Source organism: Spermophilus citellus (genome assembly GCF_964194105.1).
Source record: "Spermophilus citellus genome assembly, chromosome: 12".
Taxonomy (NCBI): domain Eukaryota; kingdom Metazoa; phylum Chordata; class Mammalia; order Rodentia; family Sciuridae; genus Spermophilus; species Spermophilus citellus.
In genome coordinates this window covers 77,672,590-77,694,906 of record NC_138198.1, presented here as the reverse complement: position 1 = coordinate 77,694,906, position 22,317 = coordinate 77,672,590, and the positions used below count along the sequence as shown (strand labels likewise).

The window sequence follows — 22,317 nt, the reverse complement described above, 5'->3', positions numbered from 1 at the left end:
ACAGTTACTTAAACTATCAAACAAGGGGCAGACTTCAGCTAAGGAAGATTTAAATGTTTAGAAACCAGGTGTGACTTACAGCATCAGCATCACCTGGGTGCTGATCAGAAGTGTAAATTATTCTCAACTTCTGGCACTGAATCATAATACTGGATTTTGAGGCTCAAGAAACTTTTAACAGCCTCCAGGTTATTTTCCATGCTACTGTTTTTAAGAACTACTTGTGTAGAGTGCTGAACACATGGTTCCTACCTTCTAGGATTTAAGATATAGACTTCTAGAATATAAACTCCTTAAGGGAAAAATAATTCAAATTATTCATCTCCCCAGCATCTGGCACCTGTGTAGACAATAAGAAGAGTTGAGTAAAAATTGGCTCTTAGGCTGACCATTCTCCATTGTTTTGAAATAGTGCTATTCCTTTAATTATTATCTTGACGATTATAGCCACAAAGAGTATCTAGAACAAAACCTGAATTATGTAGCTTCCTGTTTTCCATTTGTTGACCAAGAGCATTGTATATATGTTTATACGTGTGTGTAATAATTTTAATTTAAACAAAACTTTGTTATGTTTAAAAGGAGGAATGAAACAGTTGCGTGGCCTGATAAGACCATACACCTTATTATTTGACGGTAGGTCCTAGCATGCGCGATCCCCAACACTGCAAAAATTAATAAATAGAATTTAACTAAGAATAATTTTATTTTGAAGGTAGGAAAGGAAGGGCATAAACGACTTTCCTTGGGCTGGGATGTAGTTAAGGGATTCTAGAGCTAGCAGGAGTGTGCCTCTTGAACCTTCTCTTAGTGCATAGAACAGACCCTAAAAATGATCAGAAACTCAAATTGAACTATGGTAACTGTACTTTAATTTGCTAAATCTGTCAACCCTGGGTGGGCCGCTTCCTGCGGGGACCCCAAACTGGGCGGATCAAGGCCCAGGCAGGTCAAATTCCAGCGCTGTGCCAGGGGCCCTGCCCCTCGCCCCCGCCCCGCGGCCAGGAATGCGGAAGGGCGGTGGGGACCGGCCGCGGGAAGGCGGGGGAGGCGGGCGGGCCACGGGGTGGCCGCCGAGCCGCACGGGGGCATGCCGCGACAGACCTGGACAGGGAACGAAGAGGCCACTAGGACCCGGGCTGTGTGCGTTCAGCTCCGGCAGCCCCGGGCCGGACCCCCGGCCCGCACTGTCCTGCGCGCGACGCTGACCGCACCCCTCTCTCCCGGTTGGAGCCGCCGCGCCTTCCGGTGCGCCTTCCGCCCCGCCTCCCTAGGCAGGAAGTGCCGGCGCCGCCACTGTCCGACCGCAGCCCCGCGCTAGTCGCCGTCGCTCGTCGTCTCGCGCAGGGCATCCCGGATCTGGTACCTGGCGCCGGGTGAGTGGCGCTCGGCCTCGCGCGTGACACCCCTTGGGCTGCATGTGTCCCCTCCGGCTGCGCCCCTCTGCCTGACCGGGTTGCTGCGCGGCCGGGTGGCAGTCGGACCTGTCAGGTTGCCGGGGAAGTGGCTCGGGGCTGGAGGGGAGGGGAGCGGGGTCAGCAGAGAGGCCCTGGTAGCAGCCGGGGCTTGTAAGTCGAGGACCCGGAAAACTCCGAGGAGGATGAAGCTGGGCTGGAGAGACAGCCTTCTGGAAGAGGTGGCCGGGTCCCAGGCGCTGAGTGGGCCGGCCCTGCGTCACCTGGATGACTTCACACCTGGTGCCTGCACCTGCCCTCCCGGCCCCGCTGCGGGCCCAAGCAGTGTATTAGGGCCAACAGCGCGTGGGGCTCGGCTCTGTGGCCCACGCGGTCCTATGTGCAATGGGGGATACAGGAGCCCATCAGTGCCTGGCTCTTGCCTCAGATGAAGTGTTCAGGGAAACTGTTAGCGCACCGGTACCCGACCACAATCAGCGTAGGCACATGTGGAATAATTTCCATGGGAGTTTGAACTCTCGCTGTTTTTGCCTCTTGCAAAGATTTAGTTCATCGGTGTTGATTGAAGAAAAGGACAATTAAAAGAAATCTGGAAAATCTTCCTTGGAAAGAATCGTGACCTCAATGAAGTCCTTGATTAAGCTCTAGGGGGAACTTAAAATTTCTGGCTAGATCTGTCGTAGGAGATAATAAGAACAAAAGCTTTACGGATGGGAGTTCTGTCGTGTGAAAAGGAAACAGTGGGGAGACCAGCCTGAGTAGAGCACCACTCTAGTGAATAACAGCTGGAAATAAGAGTAGGTGGTTGAGGCTGGGAGTGTAGCTCCGTGCTAGAGCATTGTGTGTGAGGGGCTGTGGGTTTAGATCCCCAGCACCACACTAAAATGAGGGTAGTTAGGTAAGTGAAGCCCTTTTATGGATGTCTTGAAAACTTGACAAGAAATAAAAGATTATGTAAGATGCCTTAGGGAATCATTTGGATTCTTCAATATGGGAGTAACATGAAGAAAGGGGCACCTTTAGGGGATTGGTTTGACACCTTTTGTTGAAGATAGATTTGGCCTTTAGTAAGAGAAGAACCACATAGCATTTTAGAATTTAATAGGACCTTTATAGATTATTTCAGTAAAACCCTTCCATTCTATAATTGAGGAAACTGACACCAGAGTTAAGTAATTTGACTACGGTAACTTAAGGAATTCATACGGTGCCACCCCATTTCTCCGTAAACCTCAGGTGGACCCTCCTAGACTTCCTAAGAAGTAAGTGTACAGCTTTTTATTTGTTCAAGCTCTGTTAAATGAAACAACTTATATGTTGGATGACTCAGTACTCATTTATGCTTTAATGAAACTGAGTTTGAACAACATGAACTGCTCTACTTCTGAAAAACATTCCCAAGTGAGGGTGGCCAAGGTTAGGAAAGACTCCTAAAGAAGATTTAGAAACCTTAAATGGAACTAGTTTTCCATTCTCCAAGAATGAAAGACACCAGATAATCTAGGGATGAGTTGCATTATACTCTATTTGCACATGGTGGTTCCGTAGTAGAATTCTTACTTCCCACGTTTGTTATACACTATTTGCCAACATCATTGATTAGGATCTTCCTAAATTTACTTGTAGAGGCAAAGGGAACTTCCCTTCTGCTGAAACAAACACTAGGTGAACAGAAGGAAAGGCATATAAAATTTATTTTGTGGGAGAGAATAGGGAAATGAGTAGTCAATAACTTAATGAGGTTTTAGAAGCTTAAATATCCTATTCATAGGGAAGGGAGGGGGGGACATAGGCAATTTTAGAGGAAAAGGAAATGATTTTTAGAGGAAATGAATTATCATGAAGAACAGACAGTAGTATCCCAGGACAAAGTTCTTCTGGGCTCTGGGTGTGGTATCAACTCTAGTCTTCTTTCCACAGAATTTTCTTTGTAAGATGAGATTGTAGGGAGGGCAACTGAGACAACTGCATTCCTTGTTTAAGAACTTTCCATAGTGGGATGAGGGAACCTAAGAGACAGCCACTCCCTTTGCTTCTAGAGAGAAATAGAACCAGTATGGAGAATGGAGGTCACAAGAGACTTTGAAGCTGCTTCTTCACTTCAAAGTACTTAGCATGTCAAACACCATAATTTGAGGTATCATTTTCTGAGCACCAACACACGTATTAGCTATGTGGAGGCATTACCTCTTACTCTCATGATGGAGAATTTCAGCCGCCTATATGCAGGATATTAGAGGCTAGTGGTACAAGCTTGAAGCTAGATGTCCTGAATGTAGATCCTGACTCTTAAATGCTACCATTTTCGGGCTCTGTGGCAAGTTGTTTATTCCTTTTTAAATCCAATTTTCTCATATGAAAAATGGTGATAATAATAGTACCTCTACCATAAGTTGTTGTGAGGATTAAATGTATTAGTACACGAGAAATGCTTAAACCAGTGCCTGGCACACCTTTAATATTCAATTATTGTTCTATTAATAATGTTCCTGCCAGGTATGGAGCAAGGGGTAGCATTTAAGTTTTGTTAAGGATCTTTTCAAAAAGAAGACCAGTAGAGTTTCTGCTGACCTTACTTTGGAATTAAGATCCAGGATCTACCTTATAATAAACATGCATATAGTTGTGGTAGTAAGGAAACATGTATTTGCTTAGCTAGTATTTATTGAGCACTTACTATGTGCAAGGTGCTCTGCCAGACCTTATAATCCAAAATGCAAAGCCAAAGGTCCTTAAAATGTATTGGTGAATTGCATGGCAATGTAACATTCTGAGCAATAAGAATGGTGCCTTAGGTTTGATCCCGAGGGAGGAAAGGAGGGAGGGAGGGAGGGAAGGAAGGAAGGAGAACCATTGATAAACTCATTGTTGACAATAAAATAGATCAATCTCTCAAAAATATGTTGAGTGAAAGGAAGTCAGGCATATAAGAATATGCACTGTAATTCTATTATGAGAAGTTCAAAGACAGACCAAACTCATCTGTGGATATACAAATTTGAACAAGGGATCCCTGTGAGAGAGGGTGATTGATTTAAAGGGAACTTTCTGGAATGGTGTTAACATTTGTAACTTAACTGGGTTATGTGGGTATACACGTTTACAAAAATAGATTAAAAGTGTATTAAGATTTGTAAGTTTCATTTTATATAAATTTCACTGCAATAAAACATAATTTGGGAGGACAGAAAGTTTACTGCCAACTAGGACAATCATAAAACTTAGAAAAAGGAATGACAGTGTTATAATGTATACAGTAAATGTTAGAATATATTAAGGGGAAAGCCTACCTGGTGTTAAGAACAGAAAAGTTGTGAAAATTGAGTTTGGTTATAATTTATGGACTGACTTTTTTTTTTCTTCTAAATATGCAGCATAAAAGCAATGTTATGTTATTAAGTATTAGGTTAATTTTGTGAAATATTTAAACTTGATTATATACTAAATTCTCTTTATGATAGCTGTTTTCAGACTGTTGCTCATGTTTCTAGTCATTTTATCCCCTTAATTAGAACAAACATTAATTAGTCTGACTATAGTAATGACCATGGGAATCCATGAGAAATTCCCAAGATTCTGATAGATCTTGGTAAAGATGAGATTGAATTAAAAGTGACCTTAAGTTTTAGTTCAAGAACTGCCCTGTGTTTTTCTGTGAATTCCTCCACTCAGGGCCTCGCCTTAGCTTACAAATCAACCTTGCTAAAGAAGACCTGATGAACATCTTGACCTCTGGGCATCTCAACTACTGTAGGTTGTCTAGCACTTGAATTCTTTATCACCTCTTTGCTCTCAAAACCAGCTCCTCTCCTCTTCTCTCCCTAATTACCTCATTTTTTTGAGTGGTACCTGTGCACTATCAGTTTTTCAGGCAGTACTTAAGAAAAGCACATTTCAAGGACAGAGCTTTGAAGGAAACTCCAATTAGGAAGCAAAAAAACACCAGCAAATCAGCAGGATAGCAACCAGAAGAGGATAATAGTGATGGAAATGCTGAGGAAGAGATGACTTGAGATTAAAAGCCCCTACAGGGCTGGGGATATAGATCCAGTGGTAGAGCACCTGCCTGGTATGCATGAGACCCTGGGTTCAACCCCTAGCACTGCCAAAAAAATTAAAAGAATAAAAAAGAACTTAACAGAAGTTGAATAGGAGTTAAAATTTTCTAACCAGAAATAGAAATTTTCCTACCCAGTGCAAACTTGACTGTGGTCCTTTGAGCTTTCTAAAATTCTGTGGCTCTAATTCTGAAATAAAGGCACTGCCCTATTTTAACATTAAAGAGGTCAAGGAAACAGTGGCTTTGTTGGCTTCTGTTGGTATATGAAAGATTATTCCCAAATGTAGCACCTTAAAAAGTAAAATGGAGGGGCTGAGGTTATGGCTCAGCAGTAGAGTGCTTGTCTAGCACAGACAAAGCCCTGGGTTCAATCCTCAGCACCACATAGAAATACATAAAATAAAGGTATTGTGTCCAATTACAACTAAAAAATATTTAAAAAAAAAAAAAAAGCGATATGGAGTTTTTGAATTCCAGAGCAGCTTAGCTGGGTGGTTCTGGCTCAGGGTCTCTCATGAAGTCGCAGTCAGGATAGTGCTGGCTATTGGTAGGAGCCTATAGTTCCCTGCCACATGGGCCTTTTCACAGGAAAGGCCACTAGAGCCACTAGGCCCTCATGACCTAGTGCTAGCTCCTGCAGATTGAGTGAGCCAAGAAAGAGCAGGGCAGAAGCTGCAATGTCTGGTGACAAAGTCACACAGCAACCCTTTTCACTATTGGAGGAAACTGCATAAGGGCATGATAATTGTTGTTGAGTGCGATCTTGAAGCCTGTCCTACTACCTTGGCCAAAGGAATGGGATCAGATGCTCTCATGGGCCAAGGAGGTAACCACAACTAATAGCAGCTAGGACAAGGACATGGAAGGAGTAGGGGGATTGTTTGTTGAATACTCATTATCAACAGGAATTTGGAGGTGCTGGTCAAAATGATTCCTTATCATGCAGTTGTTCAAGATGTCAGAAATTCAGGTTTCTATGTAAAATGTTCCATTAAAAAAAGTACTAGCAAACTAATTCAGTTTTCTAAAGAGACATGTTAGAGGCTGTCCCTGGGGGTGCTAAACAAACCTTTCTTTTGGTACCGGGGATTGAACTCAGGGGCACTCGACCACTAAGCCACATCCCCAACCTTATTTTGTATTTTATTTAGAGACAGGGTCTCACTGAGTTGCTTAGGGTCTTGCTATTGCTGAAGCTGGCTTTAAACTCTCAATCCTCCGGCTTCAACCTCCTGAACCAGAGAGATTACTGGTGGGGCAACCATGCCCATCCCTAAACAAACCTTTCTGCACACTTCATATAGTTTAGTGGCTGCCAGTTTATGGTTTATAATCTACCTTTTATTATATTGATGAGTAAGGAAAATAAGACCTGGGATAGCTAAAAGGCCAAAGTTCATAACAACTACAGATGACAGCACTAGAATTAAGAGTCCAGGTCTCCAGAATCTTCATTAAAGCATAACAACCAACATTAAAAATACAGGAATGAGGGCACAGTGGCAAATACCTGTAATCCAAGCTACTTTGGAGGCTGAGGCAGGAGGGTCACAAGTTTGAGACCAGCCTGGGCAACTTAGTGAGACCCTCTCTCAGAATAAACTAAAAAAAGGGTTGGAGATGTTGCTCAGTGGAAAAGAACTTGCTTAGCATATGCAAAAGAACTTAGCTTAGCATATGGCTTCTGTTGGTATATGAAAGATTACTCCCAAATGTAGCATCTTAAAAAGTGAGCGACATTGTGGCTGAGTGGTAGAGTGCTCATCTAGCAGGTGCAAAGCCCTGGGTTCAATCCTCAGCACCACATAAAAATATATAAAATAAAGGTATTGTGTCTAACTACAACTAAAAAAAAAAAAAAAAAAAGCAATTTGGAGGTTTTGAATTCCAGAGCAGCTTAGCTGAGTGGTTCTGGCTCAGGGTCTATCATGAGTGGTTCAGTTCTCAGCACCCCCCCCCACACACAAGCAAACAAAGGGGAACTAGAAATATAAACAGTCAATTTGGCTTAAGTTTAAGTGGCTCTTAGCCTTCACTGTGCATTGGAGTCACCTGGTGACTAGATTCCTGGGGTCCACTCCTGACATTCAGTTTCATTTAGGCTAGACTAAGCCCCAGATTTATTTGTGTCCCCCACCCCCAAGATTCTAATGTGCAGCCAGCTGCTGGGAGAGATATATTTACTTGCTATATTGTGACAACTTGCTGACTTAAGATACTTGAAGAAGTTTCAAATGAATGTTAAGGAAGTCATCAGTGGCTGAAAGAATATGCTCTATGAGTATCTTTCCCAGGCTTCCAAGAAAGCCATATAGGCTGGATGAAATTTGCAGATTGCTTATTAATTATTATGGTATTCATGGTTTGATTTGCATATCAGTACTGCAGTTGGCTTTGCAGACCTTTCAGTTACCAACCTCATATATTGATACCACAGTCACCTCTAATACTATATTTCTACTTCCCTGCCCTTGATAAAAATTCTGTGAACATTATATGTATCCTTTCATTCACTCTATGTTACAAATTATAGAAATAAAATTAAAAATTTGAAGAGGAAGCAAAAGTGTTTTTACTGCTGTTGAAAGTAACTCTTTATATTAATGTTATAATCTATATATTTTCCTCTATAGCTGTGGTTTAGGGTAGGGTTGGGTTGGTTTTTTTTTTTTTTTTCTTCTTAGTTGTAGGTGGACACAATATCTTTATTTTTATTTATTTATTTTTATGTGGTGCTGAGGATCAAACCCAGAGCCTCACATGTGCTAGGCAAGCGCTCTACCACTTAGCTACGACCCTAGCTCAGGGTTGGGTTTTTTAAATACAGGTTAAGTATTAGTAATTTGGCCATCCTAGGTAAAGGTTTTCAAAGTCAATCATGACTGATGGAAAATGCTGCTACTTGATTAAACCCAACCATGGCTGTTATATTGCATATTTCCAGGGATGCCATTCACATTTTAGTCACCCACAGTGCAGTCCTGCACGGTATTTCTCCAGTGAAGTTTGAATTAATTTGAAAACTCCGTTTGTCTAGGATTTGAATTTAGAGGAGAGTAGCTGCTCAGAAATCAGTGTTGGATTATATTGGTAGCGGTGAAGGTCTTTAAATTTTTTATGTTAAAATAACTGGAAAAACAGTAGGAAGTAAAAAACATATAGGTAGAAATAACCTGTAACAATGGAATTTGAATCCTGGCTTTATCACTAGGTGACCCTGGGAAAGTTAATATCTTTGATTTTTAGTTTCTTCATTTGTAAGGCAGGCTTCTTTCACTTAATACACATAATGTGTGCCTTGCATATGAGTCCCTCAATAAATGGTAGTAGCTAAAAGTTAAGTAGACCTTTAATTTCTGCTTTGCTCCTAAGATAAGGAAGTGGGACAGGACGTTTTGATTTGGAAAAATAGAAAGAACAAAGGTACTCAAGGTCAGAAACTGCATGGTGCCTTGGAGACATGCCAACTGTTTCATGTTGCTAAAGGAAAAGCACATAGTTAAGAATAAATAGAGATGACCGTGGAAAGGACAGTGCTAGATGGAGTAGATAAAGGAAGACTCAAGTGTGGCCAGGTGATCCCAACAACTCCAGGCTGAGGCCGGAGGATTACAAGTTCAAGCCCAGCTTCAGCAATTTAGTGAGACCTTAGGCAACTTAAGGAGACCCTTCCTCAAAAAGGGCAGGAGACTCAGGGCTGTGCTCAATAGTAGAGCACCCCTAGGTTCAGTCCCTACTCCTGGTGTGGCAATGGGGGACCCATGTGCCATGCTTTAGAACTTACTCTATATCTTCTGTGAGGTGGAGGGGCAAAGAAGATTTCAAAAAGTAGAATGGTGAGGCCATATTCGTGTTTGGATGCCTCTGGCTAGAATATGAAGGAGTTAGGGAAACAGGAAGTAAGGAGGCTGGTTCAGAGGCCATAGAAATATTCTACACAAGAGGTGGTGAGGATCAGGTTTAGGGTGATGGCAGAGAAATGAGGAAGATGAGCAAATCTGAGAAATATTTAAGAGGCAGGACTTGATTCATCAGGGAGAGGGATCTGTGGAGGATAACTCCTGGGTTTCTGGCTTGGTGAGTGGGTGGATGAAGGTGAGTGGGTAGATTGAGAAAACAAAGCTGGAAGAGTTTAGGAGGGGGAAGAGAATGAATTCAGTTTTCAGCATGTTCTTTAAGAGGTGTCTGTGGGATATCCAAATGAGGGCCTTTCATAGGCAGTTGGGTGTTTGAGTCTAAAGCTCAAGGTTAAGGTCAGGCCTGGAGGCCTAGGCTTGGGAGTCAGGTGTTGTCAGAACAATGAGTGTTGATGAGGTCATCTAAGGAAAGCCGAATGAGAACAACTTTAAGCCCTGTACTGCCAGAATGCTGAGCAACATGAATATTTAAGTGAGTGGAGATATAAGTCTAAGAAGAAAATAGAAGAACTGAGACAGAGGGTATAGAGTACAGAACTTTACATAAAACAGTCTCCCCAGCATAGTGCTCATCTGTCTCCCACATTAGAGTGCAAGGTCTTCAAGGTTGGGCCTCTTATGCTCTTTTTCCTTCTGGGACAGTTCTATTTTAGTATTACTGAGCACCAGGCCAAAAGCTTCTGAGTCTCAAAGAAAAGAGGGATAAAATAGTGTCAAATACAGCAAAGGGGTCCAAGAAGATTTGGACTAGATTTGGCAATTTGAAAGCAGTTGCAGAGGAAAAGAGACAGCCAGATTGTGGTGGATTGGAAAGTGAGTGGGAAGTGAAAAAGTGGTAAAAGCCAAGAGACTTCTCTCAGAAGGCAAGGAGGAAAGAAAGGGTGGCAGTTTCTTGTGGATGAGAGTTCCCTTCAGTTTTATGGTTTTAATATAACTTGCCTCACTTTTTAGCTGGTATTTTATTGTGTGTGTGTGTGTGTGTGTGTGTGTGAGAGAGAGAGAGAGAGAGAGAGAGAGAGAGAGTGTGTGTGTGTGTGTGTGTGTGTGTTTAGTGTTTGTGGGTACTATGCATATACAATTTAATGAGGGAAAACTTGTTTTGATGTGATTCTAGGTATTGAACTCAGGGCCTTACACATGATAGGCAGGTGCTCCACTGAGCTACCCTAAAAACTCTTTTAAAAAGAAATTATACATGCCTGTAATCCCAGCATCCTGGGAGGCTGAGGCAGGAGGATCACAAGTTCAAAGCCAGCCCCAGCGACTTAGCAAGACTCTGTCCCTAAATAAAAATATAAAAAGGGCTGGGGATATGGGTCAGTGGTTAAGTGCTCCTGGGTTTCATCCCTGGTACAAGAAAGAATGTTAAAAAGAAATTATACTACCATTATATTGAGTTCTGTTTGCTCTATACTTTATTTTGATTAGGGCCAATTGGCAAATTGTTCTTAGTTCTCTTCCAACAACCTTCTTTCTGTTGTCCTTCATTTGAGGATCAGACTTACCTCACCATCTGAGTGCCTTTCTGATCTACGGAGCTGCTTCCCCATTCTTTCTTATAGACATATCCCCTAATAAAATCCTTATGTGTTTAATCCCATCTTGGCATTGGTTTCTTGGAAAGCTCAAACAAGTGTATTTTTAGTTATTGAGTTAGTATGATACAATTGACAGATCATTTTTTAAAAATAATTTACTCTTTGGGAAGTTTTTTTTAAATGACTAGTACGAATATGATTTACTGATAGAACTACTTGCCTTTAGACTTATGACAATATATCTTGGAGAAATAGAATCAGAATTTTTAGCATGAAAAAAAACCCTTAATCTAACAGTTTGGGAATATGCAGAAGATTGAATTGTAGTCAAGTGAGGTTATGGGTGTAGCTCAGAGGTGGGGCACATTAGTCTGTGTGAGGTCTTGATTGAATCCCCAAGACCCTCCCCCCTCAAAACAACAACAATAACAACAACAACAATAAACAACAGTCCATAGTTAAGTGTCTTACTAGTGAATCACATTCTATCTTTGATTTAACCTTAAAATTTAACTAAATTTAAGTAACAAGCTAAGTTATAGGAAAGAAAAGAAAATTAACATTTATTCAGGACAGTATGTGGGGAGGGCAAATAGTTGCAAAGTTGAGAGTAAGACCTCTAAGGCTTACATACTTCAAAACTACCACTAGGTCAAGTTTCAAAAACACTCTGCCTGTATTCATATCTATTACAATGGAGAAAGAAAATATATATGTATAGAAAGTCAAACCAGAAGTGCTAAAGACTTAGGTCCAAAATCTCCTTGCTCAGGCACTGACCTGGCTTGTTTTCTGCTTTCATGTTATGGGGTTGAAGAAATAGAGAATGGTCCCCAAGACTGCCTGCACATCTGACACCAACTGCAAGTTTCCATATCCCCAAGACTTCCCTCAGTTTTAATAATTTGCTAGGTATCACAGGACTTCCTGAAAGGTGTTATACTCACAAATATGGTTTACTAAGTGAAAAAGTATAGATTAAAATCAGTCAAGGGAAGAGTTGTGTGGGACAGATTCTAGAAGGTTTCAAATGTAGAGATTCAGTGTCTTCTAGTCAGTCAAGTCATGGAGAGTGCTAACTACCCCCTAGCAACAATATGTGGTAGTATTGACAACCAGGGAAACTTTCCTGATCCTCAGTATCCAGTACTTTATTTGGGTTCCATCGTGGACACAGTTAACTGCCTACATGGCTAACCGCAGTCTCCAGCTCCTCTCTAGAGGTCAGGCTGATACTGTGTGATCTAAATCTCCCATCATAACCCACACTGTTAGCCCACCTGGTGTGACTTCAGACTGCAGATGTCAGAGAGGACATTCCAGGAACCTAGATAGAAATTAGCTCCCAGGAGCTAAGGGCAAAGGTCAGACCTCTCTTTGGGCAACATTAAATTCTTTAGTACCAGGAGCCATTTGATTTTTTTTTTTGGGGGGGGGGGAACCAAACCCGAGGGTGCTTAAACACTGAGCTACATCCTCAGCCCTTTTCTGTATTTTATTTAGAGATGATCTCACTAAATTTTTTAGGGCCTAAGTTGCTGAAGCTGGCTTTGAACTCATGATCCTCCTGTCTCAGCCTCCTGAGCCACTGGGATTACAGGTGTGCACCACCCTGTCCTAATGATTTTTTTTTTTTTAAATTTACCAGTACCCAACTCATAGGATAGTTATGAAGATTGGATAAGACATTGGATCAAAAATTACTCAGATATTTGTGGGTTTTTAGAAGTTAATGACACTAGTAAGGGTGGAGCTGTTATTTGAATTCAGATTTCCTCCTCCAAAACTGATAATATTTTTGTTTTGGTTTGTTTTAGAATCACCTTACATTGTAAGTCACCTTGTTGGTGATATGTTTTGAGAGATATGTAGTTGGGCAGTTTTGTCACTGCAAACATCATAGAATGTACAAAACTAGATGATACAGCCTGTGCACTCAGGCTAAGTAGTATGTTCCATCATATGCAGTCGTCATTGACTGAAAAGTTGTCAGATGTTCATGACTCTATTTATTTATATTCTTTTAAACTATAAATAAAAAATGTCATCTCTTTGACAGTTAAATTAGTGATGGCTTTCAGTAGAGTGTTGGAGGCTAGCACCAAAGCCATTTACAGAGGATCTAGGAATGTTTGGGAAGATGAGGAGATGGAGACAGTTGAGTATTAATTTGCTGTTCTGAGAGTTTTGTCAAGGGAAAGGGGAAATGCATGTCTAGCTAGAAGGGGTGCAATATAGAATAGGGTTTTTTATATCATATTTTTTTTAAAGATGAGCGCTTTTTGAACATATACTATATACTAACTATGTGAGTCTCTTTACATACTTTATCTCATTTAGTTCTTCCCTTGCATTACAGTAGTTATCTGTTGACTCAGTGGTGCATGCCTGTAATCCCAGCAATCTGGGAGGCTAATGCAAGAAAAATCACAAGTTTGAGGCCAGCCTCAGCAACATGGCAAGACCCTCTCTCAAAGTAAAAAATTAAAAAGGGCTGGGGGTATAGCTTATTAGTAAAGCACCCCTGTGTTCAATCTCTAGTACTGGGGGAAAAATAACAACCACCAAAAAAACTGAAGCTCAGAGAAGTTATGTTATCTTGGTAGTAAAATGGAAATAATAATACTGCATTCCTTTGTTGTGAGGATTAAATGACATAAACTTGTGAGAGGAAGAGGTCATTTTTAGAGCCTTTATCTGTGGGGCAGCTCCAGGCCTTCAAAATAGTGGTTAGCTTATAGTAAGTACTCAGTAAATGCTACCTATTATTACATATAGCTAAATTAAATTTTAAATTCCAACTTAATAAAAATTGCTCATGAAATTTGGTGGAAAGTACATCAATCATTTCTATTCTGTTTCTTAATTTTTCAAAACTCTGATTTTTTTTTAGCCACTTAACTGTTACATTGAAAATGATGTTTAGATATTACTTAATTCCTGCCCAGTTGAGATAATAATTCTATATTAAGGTGTTTTTACTTGCTGACTTTAGATGTAATGTGTTATCTTCTGGCTGTACATCTTATGCATTCTTTTTTGTTTTTAAACCTAGAATTAAACAGCCACCATGTCGAGCAAAAAAGCAAAGACCAAGACCACCAAGAAGCGCCCTCAGCGCGCAACATCCAATGTGTTCGCCATGTTTGACCAATCACAGATTCAGGAATTCAAAGAGGCCTTCAACATGATTGACCAGAACAGAGATGGTTTCATTGACAAGGAAGATCTGCATGATATGCTTGCCTCACTGGGTAATTTATATTCTTTATATGATAGTGTTAAAAAATAATTCCATTCTTATGAATTTTTTTAAACATGATATACATATTACTCTGTTTCTAAAGACCTCTGGAGAGGTTTCTGGGTATGGGAGGTGCCATATTGGGGTGGGTTAGGCATGAGGGGATAGCTTGACAGGTGTGGGGATCTGGCAGGTAGGCTTATGTTCCCATTAGTTAAATACTTTATGTCTATTAGGCTGAGAGCCAGAATTACAAATAATAAATATGGCTAATCATAGAGTATAATAAGGTTAATTAAAGTTGAGGACAGGTAAATAAGAATTGATGATTGTGAGTGATAATGGTTGTCTTGGGGAAGATGGGTAGTATAACAGGGAAAGGAAATACAGGGAAGGGGACTTTTGCGCTCTCTCTCTCTCTCTTTCTAGGTGTGTGTGTGTGTGTGTGTGTGTGTGTGTGTGTGTGTACACACACACACACACACACACACACACACACACACACCACTAAGCCACATCTCCAGCCCTATTTTGTGTTTTATTTAGAGACAGGGTTTCACTGAGTTGTTTAGCACTTTGCTTTTGCTGAGGCTGGCTTTGAACTTGCAATCCTCCTGCCTCAGCCTCCCTAGCCTCTGGGATTACAGGCATGTGCCCCGTGCCCAGCCCAACTTTTACACCATATATGTATGAGATATTTTTTTTCTTTCTTTTTTTTTTTTTTATACCAGGTATTGAACTCAGGGGTGCTTAAGCCATATCCCCAGCCCTTTTTCTATTTTTTATTTTGAGACAAGGTCTCACTAAGTTGCTTAGGACCACACTAAATTGCTGGGGCTGGCCTTGAACTTGCAATCCTCCTACTTAGGTCTCCTGAGTTGCTGGGATGACACACCACACCCTGCTTATTTATGTTTTTTTATAATGAATGGTTTTTATAATTTATTGTTTTTTAATAATTAAAATATGAAGATAGAAGATTTAATGTGTATATAAACTGCCATTTGTTATTTTGAATTTGTAGATATTTTTTATTTTTTGTATGATTTTTGTTGCTGTTTGGATTGATTTTTAATAGATGGAAGGAAGTGGAAATCCGACATATTCTGCCTAGAATCAGCAGTGATTTTACAGTTTGAAGTAAAACAGCAAGCAGCAAACAGATGAGTTCTTGATAGGCCAAAGCATGGGGCCAGGGCATGGCTAGAAGAGTAGGTTAGGGGTCCTGCATAGAGGCTGTGTACTTCTGCTTGCTTGGCTAACCAGAAAGGGCAACTGAAGGGCCAAAGGGCATAGAAAAAGGTCGGTTTTTTTCTTTTGGTGTCCACAAAAATGCTTGGCTAGTGTTTGTTCCTCTACCTTTTTTTTTTTTCCTAACATACTACTTTGAAAATTGTCAAGCTCACAAAAAGTTAACAGCACAGTGAACACCATACATCTTTCTTCTATGTTCCCCAGTTGTGAACATTTTTCAGCATTTTCCTTTATCCCAACTGAGAGTAGATTCAAGATATTGATTTGTTGACTTGCCAGGTAGCTTATATCCCAGGGTTTTTCACATTCAGAGTAGCTAAGTGAGTTTACTTTTTTGGCAAGTCATTACTGAAGAACGCCCCTGAGGAAAATTGAAGGACTTAGCTTTATTGATTCTAAGGATTGAATACACATGTCCATTCCTCGCTCACAGTAAATGCTCCATAAATGTTGGTTGAATGGACAGGTGGTAGTAGAAAAGAGTAAGAGGAGACTTTGCATCCTTCTGATTGGGGAAAACCTTTAAATATATGTATTTGCCTTTCAGATCAACAGTTATATGGGATGTCTTGAATGAGTTCATAGGTGCTTAGCTTAAATAATCCATTTTAAATTCCTTTGTCTTTTTTACCCTAGAGTTTACTTGACACCTATGTGTTGTCCCCACCCCAACACGCACGCACACACACACACACAGTGCTATAAGAGATAGAGTTTAATCTACAAATAGAAAAGTAGATGTTTTCAGCTACTTTCACTTATTCAGTGAATCTTTTTCAGAGGTATGCTGAGTAGGTGTGATGAGGTAAGATTTTAGTACAGTGACATAGATGTCAGCATGGTATTTAAATCTCACCCCAAATTCCCAGGATTTGAAATTTACATGTGGACTATAATTCTAGATTTAGGTATCATTAGTATTTAGTTCATTGTAATTTTGAGATGCTTCCTTAGATACGAATCTCTAACAGATGTTCCTTTTATGTAGAATCATAAAAACTTAATGTTGAAAGGGACCTTTGAGATACCAATTTCAATGAGTTCTTATTTTACAGATGGGAAACAAAGATGCCCATGACACTGAATGCAGGATCCGGAATACTGGATTTGAATCCCAGCTCTACCACCTCCCTCAGTGTCAGTAGAACTGGAATTCAAACCTAGTATTCTAATTTTTTTCTTTTTTCTTTTCTTTTTTAAATATTTTTTTTTAGTTTTCAATGGATACCTTTATTTTATTTATTTATATGTGGTGTAAGAATCGAATCCAGGGCCTCACAAATGCTAGGCAAGTGCTCTACCACTGAGCCCCAGCCCATCTAGACCCTTCATTTAGAGCTGTTTTGCCTGCACTGCAGGGTCTCACAGATATTCTCATCTTGACTGCACATTCCAGGGTATTTTTCCCAACTCCTAGGGGAGGATCCAGAGATCTCTCACCATTATTCTAAAACAGGGAGTATTCTCAGTTGGAACTGAGGTGAAGATTTATGAACAATACTAACACAACTGTAGTTCAGCAACATGTGTAAAGAACACTCAAGGATATCTGTTTATTGAACATTGTTCAAAATAAGCTCCCAATTCCAAGCCAACCTAATACTTTTAACTTAAAAGGCCAACTAATAACTAAAACTTTAATATTTACATTTATAACTAAAAACATTAATATTTACATATTTTTGATAACTGGTATGGAAATGATTCCTGATGGACCTTTAATATTATCAATATTTAAGATGTAATAATGTGGCATTTCCTGGTTTATTGTTTCAGGTTTTTGTTATTGTTCAGCTTTTAATTAAAAGTAGGGAAAAGAGGAGGCATAAAGTATTAATGAATGAACAACTTTCAACCTAAGCCCAGAACAGGATTTTTTGGTGGTGGTGGTGGTTGTTTTGATTTTTACAGTGCTGAAGATTAAACCCAATACTTGCTAGGCAAGCACTCTTACACCCTGAGTCTCCAGAATGCATTTTCATAATGATGTATCAAAGATTTTTTAAGTTGTCAAAAATTATCTTTTTAAAATGTTCTGTTTCCATTTTTGGCTCTTTTCTGTGCAGACCCAACAGAAAGCCTTCTGCAGGCCATTCTTCCACTAAGCTATATATTCAGCACCTCATAATGTTCTTAATGAACATTAATTGAAAAACTACTTTCAAGTGATAATGATGTAATGTTGGGAAGCATAACAATAGCAAAATATTTATTGAAATTAGCTCTTTGTCCTCACATGTTCAACTGTGAATTCTTGCAGGGAAGAATCCCACTGATGCCTACCTGGATGCCATGATGAATGAGGCTCCAGGACCCATCAATTTCACCATGTTCCTCACCATGTTTGGTGAGAAGTTAAATGGCACAGATCCCGAAGATGTCATTAGAAATGCTTTTGCTTGCTTTGATGAAGAAGCAACAGGTGAGTGCTTTTTGTTTCTTTACACCTAGTCTCATTTATGGTATCTGAAAATGAAAAAAAAAATTAGTAAAATAACATTTTTAAAAAATGAATAAGTAGAAACTGTTGTTTACAAGTAGGATCAAACAATAGAGATGGCTAAGAAAAAAGTTGTGTATTATTAATCTTTGAATTCGACTCTGAGCTTCCTAAAAACCAAAGGGAGAGTTGTGGTCTATTAGCTAGTATTTTTTAGACAGTGAAAACTACTCTCCAAGATATATTCAATCTCACTAAAAAGCATAGTTAACTAACAGAACAATAAAAGTCTTAGTTTTGTTTTTCTGGCTTTTTCTTGGGATTTTGCTTTGTTTTGTCTGTGTCTTCATTTTAATGCACCTGTGGAGAAATGTAGTTTTTAATGCATAAAAACCTAACTATTCACTTTTCTTCCTCTCATTAACCATCACTGCAGCCCTCCCTCACTGCTCTGTCTTGCTTTTCCCCACCTCCAGGTGTCAAGTCCTTCCTCACATTTGCTCTTGGCAGCGTGCCTATTGTTTTGCGCAGCCACCTGTTTTGTTGTTGTTGATGTTTGTTTGTTGCTTGGTTGGTTTTTTGTTTTTTTTACTCTATCTCTAAAATAGAAAGTTGATTTATTTTTAACCTCCAGATAATACTTGCTTAACATTAACTTTATAAACATAATAATCTATTTCTAAGTTTTTTAAATGAGTTAATCTAATTTTTTTTTTTTTTTTTTTTTTTGGTGGTGCTGGGGATTGAACCCAGGGCCTTGTGCATACAAGGCAAGCATTCTACCAACTGAGCTATATCCCCAGCCCAAGTTAATCTAATATTAATAAAGAACTCCAAAAGTAATTGGAAAGCAGTGACATGGTTATGTATATAAACTTTAGTTTGCTAATTTATTTTGTTCATGTAAATGATGGATATTCTGAAATATTTTATAAGATTGACTTGATTTAGAAATGAACCATTTAAGCCAGGAAGGATAGTGCACAGCTGTTATCCCAGTGTCTCAGGAGTGACTTCAAAGCCAGCCTCAGCAACTTGCAACTTAGTGAGACCTTGTCTCAAAATAAAAAGAGCTGAGGATGTGACCCAGTTGTTAAGCACCCCTGGGTTCAATCCATGATACCAAAAACAAAACAAAAAGAAATGAACCATTCAAGTGTGGTGAAATGTTCATGAGTTCCTTCTTTCTATTGCCTTATAGGCACCATTCAGGAGGATTACCTGAGAGAGCTGCTGACCACCATGGGTGATCGGTTTACAGATGAGGAAGTGGATGAGCTGTACAGAGAAGCCCCTATTGACAAAAAGGGGAATTTCAATTACATCGAGTTCACGCGCATCCTTAAACACGGAGCAAAAGACAAAGATGATTGAAAGAACTATAGCTAAAATCTTCCAATTACATTATCTTTCTCTATTTTATTTCTCAGATACTTTCCCTACCCTCATAAAACCTGTTGCATGCAACTTAGTTTCACAGCTTTGCTTTTTTTTTTTTTCTTTGATGTATTTATTCCAGACCTTTTTGCCACTTAGCACTTGTATAATCAGATTGGAAATGGGGATGAGGTTGTAAATTGTGTTGAAAAGAAATTGCGAATAAAAATCAACAAATGTGAAAGCCCAGGAAAATATATCCGTATTTCTGGTTTTGCTGGATTTTTACATTTTTATATAATAAAAATGCTATTTTGAAATAAAGATTATGCTGACTCAAATGGAATATAATGGCAAGTTAAAAAAAATGATTGGTAGTTGGGGGGTAGTCCTTTACTCAGGTTTCCAACTTTACATAATTTAAATCTCATGAAAAAATTGATTTTTTCATCTATGTGGGACAGTGTTCTTCAGAACTTTTAACTATTTAACATTATTATGCAGTAAAAAACTAGTTATGCCTTTGTTTTAGTTATGGTTTTAATAAATCATATCTTTAAGCTATCACATGATAAATATAGAATATTTCTGGAATAGCATTAAATATTTGAGATTATAAACTACTCATTCTGAAGAAATGAGTAGTTGTTATTGAAGATTTATTCTGTATGAGCATTGTATATACATGATTTTTACTAAATCCTTCCAATAATCTTATAAGATAGATTGTCATTAGTCCTGTATTTGGGATGGAAGGGTACTGGGGACTGAACCAAGGCCTCATTCATTCTACCCCTGAGCTGCACCCCTAGTCTCTATTCCTGTTTCAAGTGGGGAGACTAAGCTCAAAGAAATTGAATAATTGATCAGAACGACTACTCATAAGTCAACATCGCAGTTCCTCCTAGTCCACCTAATTCCAGAATTCATGGGGCTAGAACCATGGTGCTGACTATATGAAAAGCCCCAAATGCCATTACATTATAATTGTTGTAGACATTGTTGAAATTTAAAAAATAACTTTGGACCAAGCTTGTTGGTATATGCCTGTAATCCCAGCTACTCTCAAAGCTAAGGCAGGAGGATCACAAGCTCAAGGCCAGCCTGTGTAACCTAGTGAGACCCTCTCTTCAAAAAAAAAAAAGACTAGAGATGTAGCTTATTAGTTAGTGCTCTTGTGTCTAATCCCCAGTATCACAAATAAATAATAAAAATAATCTTGGGGTAACTGATTCCAGAAAATTATGTCTCAGGTAAAAAATAGAAGACAAGATTATAAGGGGTCTGAGTGTAGTTTAGAAGTAGAACCCATGCTTGAAATCCGCAAAACCCTGGGTTCAATACCCAGTAAGAAAAAAAATTGAAAAAAAACAAACAATTGTAAGTCTTGCTGCTATATGTTTGGTTTGAATACAATTCATGAAGTGAAGGATAGAAAAACAGACTACTGTGGATGGATTTAAAATCCTCAAGGTCAAAGAATGTGAGAAAAGTTTAAAAAGGAAAAATCCATAAAAATAAAAGCTTGGCAACGTTGTTCAGCAAGTGTCCTAAAAGTGTATTGGGATTTTCTCAAAGTCAATTATTTACTTTTTTTTTTTTTTTTTTTTTTGTAGCGAGGATTGAACCCAGGGGTATTCTACCACTGAGCTACATCTCCAGTCCTTTTTATTTTTTGAGTCAGGGTCTCACTAAGTTGCCCAAGCTGGATTTGAACTTCCAATACTCCTGCCTCAGCTTCCTGAGTAGCTGGGATTTCAGGTGTGCACCACCATGCCTAGCACATTTATATATTATTTAATATTTGTGCTTTATAGCTTGGTGCAGTAGGCAAATCTGTATTCACTTGCTATCATTAATTTGTGTTTACTTTTTACCATCTTTAAAATGGGGGGGGGGGGGGCTGGGACTGTAGCTCCGTGGTAGAATGTTTGTCTTGAATGTGTGAGGTACTGGGTTCAATCCTCAGCACAACACAAAAATAAGAGAATAAAGATATTGTGTCTATCTACAACTAAAAAATATATATTTTTAAAAAATGAGGGAGCAGTTCAACTATGGTGGTTTGGCAGAGTGCTTGCCATTTCAGATGTATTTCCACATTTATTACCTAATCCTCATGGCCCACAAGAGAGTCCCACTTTAAGTTCAAGAATCTACACCTGGTTTCCTTTTCTAGTTAGCTTAAAGTGGCCATGAGGAATCGCTGTGTGTTTGAGGAAATGTGGAAACACAGTGGGATAATCTTGACCATTTAAACCACCATTTACTAATCACCTGTACCTGCCAGGCACTGTTGTAAGTTGAGAGCCTGGAAGCAGGTCCATGAAGTTGCTGCCCTCGTGGGGCTGGAATTCTATAGCAAGAGATGGACAATCAAATATTAGATGAATACGGTGCAGAGAATAACAACATATCTGGCAGAAGGTGGTCAGGAAAGGCCTCTGGAAGTTGAGATCTGAATGACCAGAAGGGGTCCCCTTGTGACAAGGGGATTTACTCACAGGGGACAGCTTAGCACTTCCCAAGGCATGGGTACAGTAGCCTGGGCAGAGCAGTAGGATGTTATGTATTCCAAGGTGGTATTGGCTGCAGACTCCAGGTAGGGAAAAAGCATTATGTTTTTAAAACTCAATGTTGCTGCTGTGTATAGAATGGAAGGGCCCAGGAAGAAGCAAGAAGACCAGTTAGGGGGCATCCTGAAGAGATGATGTAATGGGGTAGATGACTAAAAAGCCTCTCCTGTCCTACTCATTTTTCTCTCCTCCACCTTTGAGTTGTTATCATTTTGGGAACATTGGTAACTGCATTTATTCTATTGCTCTGCTTAACTGAGGTAAGGAAGGGGTTCAAGATTGCCTCAGTCTGGCTGGGCACAGAATCACGAGCCACTCAAGCAGGAACAAAACTTTATTTTTGAAAATGCCGCCAATCCGAGCCAGCCGGTCCACCCATGCAGTCGGGTCTACCGGAACCGGGGGCCCCGACCTCCCCCAGAATTCCCTCCTACTATCCTTCCCCAACCAATGGGAACTCTCCAGGAATCCCATAACATGAGTCCCGTAGCAGGCC

At 39.7% G+C, this 22,317-nt stretch overlaps 1 protein-coding gene across 1 annotated transcript; it reads left to right on the top strand.

Moving 5' to 3' along the window:
• Nucleotides 1–783: 783 nt before the first annotated feature.
• On the top strand, nucleotides 784–22,101 carry LOC308632085 (myosin regulatory light chain 12B). The gene is made up of 4 exons (XM_081263754.1): nucleotides 784–1,376; nucleotides 13,986–14,184; nucleotides 17,689–17,850; nucleotides 19,070–22,101. Exons 2-4 carry the CDS (start codon nucleotides 14,001–14,003, stop codon nucleotides 19,240–19,242), a joined length of 519 nt encoding a protein of 172 aa, XP_081119880.1. The 5' UTR covers nucleotides 784–1,376; nucleotides 13,986–14,000; the 3' UTR covers nucleotides 19,243–22,101.
• The last annotated feature ends 216 nt before the right edge of the window (nucleotides 22,102–22,317 follow it).

Excerpts from the sequence above, each read along its gene's own strand:
- LOC308632085 (XM_081263754.1), top strand. The coding sequence starts at position 14,001 with ATGTCGAGCAAAAAAGCAAAGACCAAGACCACCAAGAAGCGCCCTCAG. Across the intron at positions 14,185-17,688 it reads TGATATGCTTGCCTCACTGG|GGAAGAATCCCACTGATGCC; the intron begins GTAATTTATATT and ends GAATTCTTGCAG. Across the intron at positions 17,851-19,069 it reads CTTTGATGAAGAAGCAACAG|GCACCATTCAGGAGGATTAC; the intron begins GTGAGTGCTTTT and ends ATTGCCTTATAG.